The sequence below is a fragment of the Lactuca virosa genome, chromosome 6 (genome assembly GCF_052849685.1).
Source record: "Lactuca virosa cultivar CGN04683 chromosome 6, Lactuca_virosa_CGN04683_v6, whole genome shotgun sequence".
Classification (NCBI taxonomy): Eukaryota; Viridiplantae; Streptophyta; class Magnoliopsida; order Asterales; family Asteraceae; genus Lactuca; species Lactuca virosa.
The window spans coordinates 161,666,578-161,677,172 of NC_136431.1; the positions used below are offsets into that span (position 1 = coordinate 161,666,578).

The following is a 10,595-nucleotide window of genomic DNA, read 5'->3' on the forward strand; positions in this document are numbered from 1 at the left end:
CATTGCTAACTTGCAATACTTATCATAATTATCATGCTCCCACTAACATGATGATTATTAGCATAACACTCATGCTCCCACTAGCTTTGACATGTATCCAGAAAACAGCTGGACTTCTAGTAGTCAATACTTTATTGACTTTCTTACCAAAGTTCAGATTTCTGATACTAGATTGCTTTAATAAGACTTTATCAAAATCATAAACCTTATTTTAGACAGCTCATAGGTGTGTCTAAACAATTTCAGAACTATGAAAAGGGATTCCGTAATCATAGTCTCAATTGTTTATATTTTTGCCATTTCTCATCAGTCCATGTTAGTGTGTCGGATAACCATGCACGCTCCACTTAACGACTTTGAGAATGCAAAGATTACAATTGCTATATTACTTAAAATCTACTTGGTGGAAGTGTTTCCTCACCATCATTTTCATGAATCAGAGAGAAACCTTATGACCCTTAGATTTTATGGTGTATGTGTTCTTATCCACGTGAATTTGTCAAAACCATAATCACAAGACTAGGTTAGTGACAAATCCTAACTCATATGGATTGAACTTGTGCAATCTTAACCTCTTGCCACCTGGCAGCACAAGGGCCTGCCATTGCTTCCAAGTAGTTATGCAAACAATTGAGAACTTTCAGAACTCCTATGCAAAGCCAACTTTAACTGGAATGGGCACAGAATATGTCAACACGATAGGTTATAAACCTCAAGTCGTGTGCTAGTGAAGAACCTCATATTTTATTCTTGATTAGTTCTTGAAATTCCTTTTAGGATCTTTAAGACTCCCACTATCCTCTTGACATATAAGACTATCTTGCCAAATATTCAAGAGATAGTGCGGATTCTTTATCAAGACAAACACTTCACACAATTGGCCTTAGTTGGTCTTTGTTTTATCCAAAACATCACAACTTACCAATTTCAAATGTACAAGAGTAGGACATTTTTACTCTTACATTTGACAAGTGTTTTAAACCTTTTGTTTAAGATATGTTACTCAAGTTACAATCTTGCAGTATGACTCTAAGAATTGTTTTGGAACGAAGTATGACTCATCTTCCTGATCTAACCATTTCAACAATTCATGACTCCTCTTCTTAGTCATAAGAATGCACTAAGATGACCTTTAGAGGACTAATTGTGATATGATTTCTAAATCATTAAGATGATCACAAACATGATACTAAAGTACTCTCCCATCTTTTCAGATTTGAGAAACTTTTATCTTTCTGCCTAATTTGATTCTTCCCATTCGTTCTGCCATACATTGAGAGTTTTCCAATGTTTCAGAATTATACTTAAACTTGTAAGTATAACCATATTTACTAAACTTTAGTAAATCAAATAGTCTTAACGAGCTTTGTGGTGGACATGACCAGTGCACAAGAATGTGTACTCGATCCCTTTAGTCCTTCACTTGACTCAGACATCCATGTGAACAAGTAATTAGTCTTGATTTTCCAATGCTTGAAAGTTCTCATTCATCATACTATTCAACTTGCATGATTCCAAGTTTCGGTCCAATTGAAACTTGGGTGATGAGGAACTTTCCTGATTTGGTAAATTTAGACACTACGACAAATGAAAGAATCAAATCCATTTTCCAATATTGCTGTCAGTGGAATCATATAAGCAACAATTTTCCACAAATGCCATTGTAAGGATACTTCTAATAAACAAAATTAAACAATTTTCTTTTATTTTAAAACTTTACGGAAAAACTTATCCTTACATCCACATGGAAAATTGTTGTTATCTATTCCTTAGCAATATATCATAACTTCTTAAGCAACTGCTCAAAATTCTGATGCGATCGAAATCCACCTTCGCGATCAGAATCAGCATATACTTCCTTTAAGATTTCTCTTTATTCTTTGATTCTTAAAACATCAACATGTGACCTAGTCACATCATGTAATGAGGATCTCAAAATAGAACTTAACAGAGTTAGATAATAGGCTCTACCTGATGTAGAGTCAAACTTATTGACTTTAACATCCTTAGGTAAATTTGGCAGCTTTGCAATCAACGCCCCTTCCTTTGGCAAAATAAACATATGGACCCTTTGCTAATGGTACTATCTCAGACTTAGTCTTTCTCTTTACCATTTGGTCAACCGGGTTAACTATGGCCAATCCCTTTCCATTGGGAAGAGAATGCTTTTTCTGGATTTCCAGTGTCACCATTGTCACTGTCCATAAAGTTTTTGGGAAGTTGATATTCTAATCAAATTTGCTTTACTATCGTTCCAAATCATTGCTGATTCAGCAGCACCAAGCAAATATATATGATCATTAAGGTTCATGTCATAGTCTGTTTCATAGTAGTCCCAAAGGAACTCACTATATGACTTAGAAAGTGATTGAACATCCAACTTTCTCAAGACTTTGACACCCAACTCTCCCGGCTTGTCAATATGTGACTTCATCTCTAAGATGTGATCACACATAGACCTTGCTTGCCATTAGGGCTTGAGTGACCTTGAACTTGTGGGTTAGGGAGAATAATTGGAGGAAGTGGAGGAAGAGAAGTATGACTTCCATGAGCCAAACTCGGGAAGTCATATTCATTAGGAAAGCTTGGTTTGGGAAGATCATTGTTGTCTAAACCAGACATCAGCAATGGGAGAAATTCGCGTAAAGTTGATTTAAGTCCTTAATATAACACCCAATATGATATATTAAGGCTAGGACCCAACAAACTATTTTATAACTTGGAAGAGGGATGCCGTAATCCAAGCAATAAAATATTTGAAGGTAGGTGAATGACGATTCACCAATTTCCACCAAGATAAACGAAATGTATTATTAGGTTTTAATTGGTTTTGAAACTCCTAGATTTTTTTGAGATTCATTGAACTTTTCAATGGCATGTTTCAATCTCGAGTGTGCCCTTCAGGTTTTGTGACTGGGATGCCGAGGATCACAAAACAAGGTGTGAAGTAACCATGCAAATATACTTGGTACCCTTAATATTTACCCCTCAATCGATGTGCCGGTTAACCACACACGCTCCAACGATACTATGATAAACATTAGGTTACCCTTTGCCTACCTTGTTAAGTCCAGGTTAGTGTGTCGGTTAACCACACACGCTCCACTAACAGCTTAAACAAAGTGCAAAGTGTAATTTCATGGATTAGCACCTTATTCACATTTTCCTAAGTAACTAAGATTGGGAATTTATAAGTGTTTAGTTACTTAGCATTTATCATTATACTTATAATGAAGGGAGAATTATAGTCCTTGTCCTACCTGTTCGGCTAACGACCCTCCACCGGTCAAGGAAGCGGTGAGTGAGAGTGGACACCCATTAAACTGCCATTTTATAGGCAGTAACCTTATACCCCTCTTATAGACCGGCTTCGTGAATGAGGCCTACTAATGGTAAGACGACTTGCTCTTATACATATAATATATTAAACTTTTAATATTATAATAGTATAAGGGTGTATTTTAGACATTTAAAATACTTGGTGGTTTAATCCATTAATTAAACTAGACTTTTAATTTAATTAAACTGAAACCATATATTTATGGATTTAATAATATTCTTTTAATTAAACGATTTAATTAACTATTAATAAAGTCCATAAGAGTTAATTTGAACTATTTAACAAAACATCATAATTCCAATTATTAAACTCAAAATTAAAACTATTTAATTAATTGTTTAAGTTATGAACCCAAGAGTTTTAGAATTCAATTCTTTTTTTCATAAAAAACTTTTCTCAAATTCCAAAACTTGAGGACAAGTTTTGTAATTCTTGAAAACCTTTGGACTCCATAACTTATGGAATTAATGGTGTTTTATGATGAAACTTTCCATGTTCCATAACTTAAGAACAAGTTATGGAATTCTTTAAAACATTAACACCAAATTTTGTAACTCCATAAAAACTTTGAATCAATTTTTTTTTTTAAAAAAAAACTTTCATATCCATAACTTATGGAAGTTTCAAAAACCCTTAAGATCACAACTTTAAAAAAAACTTTTGAGCTCCAAAATTTTATGACAAAATTTATAACTCCTTAAAACATTTAGATCAAACTTTTAAAACTAATAAAATAATCATATCATTTTATCTTTTACTAAATTTAACCTAATTCAACTCATATAACAAATGATTCAAATTTTACAAATAATTCGTTTTTCACAAAACAAGTAATTATCTTAAAATTTGACAAACGTCATGTTTTTTTTCCTTTTTTTTCCAACTTGAAAATAAAACATTTGCATCAATATAACAGAAAACAACCCATGGCTCTGATACCACTGTTGGGTTTTGAGCATTCTAACACTCTTATGGTGTACATGCAACCCTATAAACCTTGGATCTATGTTTTCTCTATTATACATGCAAATATTAACTATTCCAAGGTTTCATCCTAACTAGCATATTATGAAGCACCTATACTACAAAGTTCTAGTTAGATGACATACCTTTTGATGTAGCTTGATGTCTTCAAGCTTTAAGAGCTTAGCCCCAATAGTGTGGAAGCCTCAAATGGAATCACAAATCACCAAAACACCTTGGAAGAACTTGAGAGAATATGTATGCACACTAAAATCGGCCCACTCTTATTTTCACACACTTGTGCCAATTTTGTGAGCCAATGACCCCTTTATATATTATGGAGGATGAGGGTTACATCCATGTAAACCCTAATACTCATGACCTTTCATTTACATAGGATCCATGGGTTAAAAGGTCCATGGACCATCCATGAAAGCTTAGCCCAACCTAAATGAACTTGGCCCATTCCATATATATAAGAGTCCATATTTAATTAGTTCTTTTTGATCACTTAATTAATTCTAAATTAATTCTTGATCAATACTAATTAAATAATATGATTCCATATTAATATATTAGAACTTATAATATATTAATATAAAGCATAAATATACTATTCTCAAAAGACTATCCATATAAATTGTGCCGGTGAAGTGCAACCCAAATGGACCATGCTGGGTCGGGTCAAGTACATACCAAATATAGTTATGGACTTAGACATTAATCCAACACCAACTTCCTCAAGACTTTGACACCCAACTCTCCCGACTTGTCAATATGTGACTTCATCTCCAAGATTTGAACACACATAGACCTAGCTTGCCAATAGGGCTTGAGTGACTTTGAATTATTCAAGAACTTGTGGGTTAGGGAGAATAATTGGAGGAGGTGGTGGGAGTGAAGAATGATTTCTGGGACATCATCTTCATTAGGAAAGCTTGTTCCAAGAGTTTTGGGAAGATCATAAATGTCTGAACCAGACATCGTTTGGGAGATATTCAAGATAGTTGATTTAAAGTCCTTAATATAACACCCAATATGAAATATTAAGGCTAGGACCCAACACAATATTTTATAACTTGGAAGAGGGATGCCGTAATCCAAGCTATATAATATTTGAAGGTAGGCGAATAACGATTAACCAATTTCCACCATGAAAAATGAAATAATTTATTAGGTTTTAATTGGATTTGAAACTCCTAGATCTTTGAGATTCATTAAACTTTTCAATGGCATGTTTCAATCTCGATTGTGCCCTCTCAAATTTTGTGACTGGGATGCCGAGGATCACAAAACAAGGTGTGAATAACCATGCAAATATACTTGGTACCCTTAATATTTACCCCTCAATCGATGTGCCGGTTAACCACACGCGCTCCACCGATAATATGATAAACATTAAGTTACCTTTGCCTACCTTGTTAAATCCAGGTTAGTGTGCCGGTTAACCACACGCGCTCCATTAACGACTTAAGCAAAGTGCAAAGTGTAATTTCATGGGTTAGCACCAAATTCACATTTTCCTAAAGTAACTAAGATTGAGAATTTATAAAAGGTTTAGTTACTTTAGTATTTATCATTAATACTTTTAATGAAGGGAGAATTATAGTCCTTGTCCTACCCGTTCGGGTAACGACCCTCCACCAGTCAAGGAAGTGGTGGGTGAGAGTGGACACCCATTAAACTGCCATTTTATAGGCAGTAACCTTATACCCCTCTTATAGACCGGCTTCGTGAATGAGGCCTATTAATGGTAAGACTGATTTGCTCTTTTATATATATATATATATATATATATATATATATATATATATATATATATATATATATATATATATATATATATATCTTATTACTTATCTTATTACTTTATAATGTATACATAGTGATGGGACCCACATAAATTAAGACAATAGTCTTAAAAACAAAGAGAAGGAGAAGGAATGATAGCCTTTAGATCAAACACGTTAACGCTTAAAACTAAGTAGTTACAATTCGGACCGTTAGATGCAGTTAGAATACCCTCACACGGATCAATTCAGGCATCTTATACTCTCTCGCAACCCTAATTCACTCAATTGATTCAAAATTTGAATTTCTCCGTCGTTTCTCTCTCTCACACCAACAAAGAAGCCCTAATGGAAATTTTCAGCATAAACGATGTCGCCTCCCCCTCCTTCTTCATCTCTATCAGGGTCCTCCATAACCCACTCAAACATATGTTCTATCTTCTCCACCGGGACTCCCACAGCCATCACCTCCATCGACCGCCACTAGAACGGATGTGACAGATAAACACTCACATTTCATCGGTGATTTCTTTAGTTTATAACCCTAATAGATTTCATCTTTCGTCACAACTAAGATTGTATATATGCTTTTTACATGTTAATCTCGATTATCTCTCTACACCTCAACCTGATCTTACTGAGTTAATTTATACAATTTTGATTTGTTGTTGCAGTAACAGATGAAGAACTTTGAAGAGGAAGGATTTCTAAGTTTTTTGAGAAAAAGGCTAGGATTTATCGGCTTTACTACACCAGTTGTTTAAATTGTTTACCATCGCCTTTACCACCATAAAAATATCCAGATACATGGACTAGGGTGTTCACGCTCACTCACGTATAATATATTTCACAAAGAAGCAAGGTAATATATTTCTACTGTCATTTGTTCTTCACCCCCATCACCATGAACTTCATCGTTCTTTCCCTTTTCCTTCAATCTCTCTCTCTCTCTCTCTCTGTGTGTGTGTGTGTGTGTATGTTTATGATTTTGTTTCTTTTTAACAGAAGAAGAAACGATTTTGTTGATTGTGATTTAGAGAAGGTGGATCTGGTGTATACTGTGTGCACAGGACATTCAAGAATCCAACTGGTAATCCAGTTTGTTTCATAAAACAATAAATAGAGTGTAATGTATGAGTTTAACAAAATTAATTTCGGATTTAACATCATAATAGAGGTTAAAGTCATATCACAAGAGGATATAGATTAATTTTTATTGCTAAGAGTTGTGTGTTGTGCAACTGGGAGCCCAAAAATGAATAATCAAATCAAGTTTTTTTTTTTTTTTTTTAAATTTGAATTTACAACCTTGCTTCCTTCATATATGTTCTTCATCCAACATTGATATACAAGGCAATAGCTTTTGTTGTACACTTATCTCTTAATGTATATATTTGATCAGAAATATCAAAATCTTGTTTGTTTACTTGTACATTATGTTGATATTGTTGTACTTGCATAAAAGAAGAGGAAGTGGGTATGAAGCCATTTCTTGATGAGGCAACCTCGCAGTTATGACATGTAAATAGACTAAAATCAGAAAATAAATGGGTGACATTGCTATCTCTAATTATGTTTGTGTGTGTGCCTTTGTTTATACGTATTGGTGGTAATTGATTATTGCATTTTCATTGACTTTTGTCATTGTTTGATTTTGGTTGCAGGTTTAATGAAGTTTTCAACAATCCAATGCGTAAGTCTATTTTCTACATTTCCTTGAGCTTTTAGGTTTTTGACAATTTTTAGCTTATGGTGTCTGAATTGGTTCATGAGTTCAATATGTTCATGGCTATAAAAGCCAAGTGAGTTTGTATATTTAACGTGAAGACAACCCTAAGTCTCTCTCTCTCTCTTTCTCTCTCTCTCTCTCTCTCTATATATATATATATATATATATATATATATATATATATATATATATATATATATATATAATTTGGGTATTGTTATGTTTGTTTTTTTAAGGCTACTTTATGATGTAATAGATTTGTTAGTACTTTCTCATAAGGTTAATAGGTGACCTGGATCTGAAACATCTGAAACGAGAATATTAATGAATACAATAAGAAGGAAGTTGTTTTTATAGACATGTTTACTGATCTATCAGGACTTGGTTCTATTGGTTCTATGGTAAATTTCTTTTTCCATTGTTTGTTTCATGCTTATGTTTTATGCTCTATCCTACCTAACTTTGTGTGTTTATTAGGAGTAGGAAAAAACTCCAGAGGAGTAGAACCAACAACCATCTTATGTATATTGCTATAAAATTCATATTTGATATCAAATATACTTTTGAGTTTTAAGTAACTTTAAGTTGATAAGCATATAGTTTTATTATCAAATGGCATTCAAGTTTTCTGTAAAATGGTAACTATTTATCCAGATTTAGCTTGACAGGGATGGGGGTTCTTTGGTTCTTCATTATGGAAAAGATGCAAAAAAGGTTTAAACAAATTATATTTGCCTTCTATAAAAAAGTAATGACACCATATTCTGCCATATTAGGTACTTGAGTGAAAGTTGGGGCTTTTTCCATACCATTATGTATTGCTTACTGACTAACATCCATGTGAAATATAAGTTTGTGATTACCTGAATTCAGGAAAAGTGGTATCAATCAACCGGAAAGTCGACCACCGAAATCATCGAGAAATCTTGGATATTCGAGTGTATATAAGGTTTTTTTGTCTGTCATTTCTCAGTTATGAAATCAAGGTTAGGCCCAAAATTTGGAGTAAAAAAGAATATTATAAATTTTTTAACCATGTATGTGTGTCTTATTTGTAGATCTGTTCTCTTTTGTACATCAGTGTGTTTTTGGCCCGGAGACACCTCATTTGGAGACAAAACAAGGTAAAACCACCACTGTTTCCTTTTATATATATGTCAAATCCTATTATGTGTCTACCATTTATTTATCTTTGATGAAGTTTTAACATAAAGTACATCAAATATGAATAGAGATGATGGTGATGAGAAGCTCAAGATCTTCATTTTTCGTTCAAGATGCTCTTTTTGTATTAGATCTGTGTAGATTTGACCTTTTTTGTTAGCAATGTTTATGAGTGTCCACATGTATATTTATGTTGCTAAATTTAATATGTTTTGTTTTGGGTTTTTGCAATGAAAAAATGAATGATTTTAGTTTAGTTTTTTTTTCTTTTTCAGATCTGGTTATTCATTTCAAAGTCGTGCTGCTTTGTATATCCGGAAGACCTATTGTTTTATATTTTTCATCATTTTTGTTGCATGACATCTGTGTTTGTATCTAATAATAATACTAATAAAGTATATTTGGAAATGATTTTATAACAAATAAGTATTTGGAAATGATATCACGTCCACACATTATTTTTTTTAAAATATCTTCAATAGAACCCTTTTAATATTAAAATATAATTGAACATATTTTTTCATTTTTTAAATATATTTTACTTAGTAATCATCGTTTAAAACAAGCTTGATTTAAATACGTTTTTTAATTATTTTAGTTATTACAATACTTATTACAAAATTTAATTGTGTATGTATATTTTCATGGGGACAAAGGTCTTTCACGCCTAGAGTTGACAAGATGGCAACAAATAACACACTGCACAATACACACCTAGGTAATTATCACACATTAAGTAATTGCTTAAATACTATTAAGTTATAATTAATTTGAACTTTAAAATTTTGAAAAGTCGTGTCTATTGTCTAGACTATCATATGAGTTATATTACTTATTTATTATTTATTTATTATCTATTTCTATATTTTAATTATGTTAATTCAAGTTTATAGACATAATTATGCATCTTGAGGAAATATAACCATAATTACAATAGGCAGCTAGGCAAGTGACTAGAAACTATTCGTTCGGAAAGAGCTATCAGACACAAAACAACCCACCAAAAAACTAAAACGAACTAATTGACATAAAAAGATAATAACCACCATATGGAATCTATCGGCCAAAATGAACTATCTGACATAAAGAAGAGAAAATGACACAGATCGATGACATGGAAGGGCAAATGGATTGCCCAAATTTAATCAGGTTCGTCGATTAGCAATTGGATCAAACTGAGCGATAACACGCACCATATAAACATATTTTACAAACACGAATGACTTTCTTAGCTACTCTCTCTCAATCATGGTTACCCTCTTTTGTCTTCAACCCTTCTACATCCGACAATGACGCCACCACCACCATCCTTCATTACAACTAAACCTTCCCCCGCCATCTGGATCTTCATCCCCTCTTTCGGTCATCGTCAAACTGTTTGAAACCGTAGAAATCACTGTCGTAAGTTCTCTCAAACCCGCCACCTTGACAACAGATGCCGCCCCCATTGGAAAACTGTTACGAGAGAGTCGTCGTAGATCCATCATTAGACCGCAATCTAAACATTATTCGTTAAATGGAATTAATCGCCATCCGCTACCAGATAAATAGTAATAGACAAAAATTAGTATTTGTTGCCCGTTTAGAGACAACTGATCACCGAAAGGAA

General features: G+C 33.2%; 1 protein-coding gene across 10 annotated transcripts; it reads left to right on the forward strand.

Moving 5' to 3' along the window:
* The first annotated feature begins 6,321 nt into the window (after positions 1-6,321).
* LOC145121105 (uncharacterized) lies at positions 6,322-9,426 on the forward strand. Of its 10 annotated transcripts, none has more exons than XM_079056885.1 (8): positions 6,322-6,615; positions 6,768-6,955; positions 7,099-7,183; positions 7,758-7,786; positions 8,491-8,598; positions 8,675-8,771; positions 8,881-8,946; positions 9,262-9,426. In XM_079056885.1, the coding sequence occupies exons 4-8, from the start codon at positions 7,783-7,785 to the stop codon at positions 9,344-9,346; spliced, it is 360 nt and encodes a 119-aa protein (XP_078913011.1). In that variant the 5' UTR covers positions 6,322-6,615; positions 6,768-6,955; positions 7,099-7,183; positions 7,758-7,782; the 3' UTR covers positions 9,347-9,426. The 10 variants fall into 10 exon arrangements, 8 of the variants coding, with proteins under 8 accessions (XP_078913011.1, XP_078913008.1, XP_078913013.1 ...); XM_079056882.1 differs by having other exon boundaries at positions 6,774-6,955; positions 8,675-8,808; XM_079056887.1 differs by having other exon boundaries at positions 6,323-6,615; positions 8,696-8,771.
* The last annotated feature ends 1,169 nt before the right edge of the window (positions 9,427-10,595 follow it).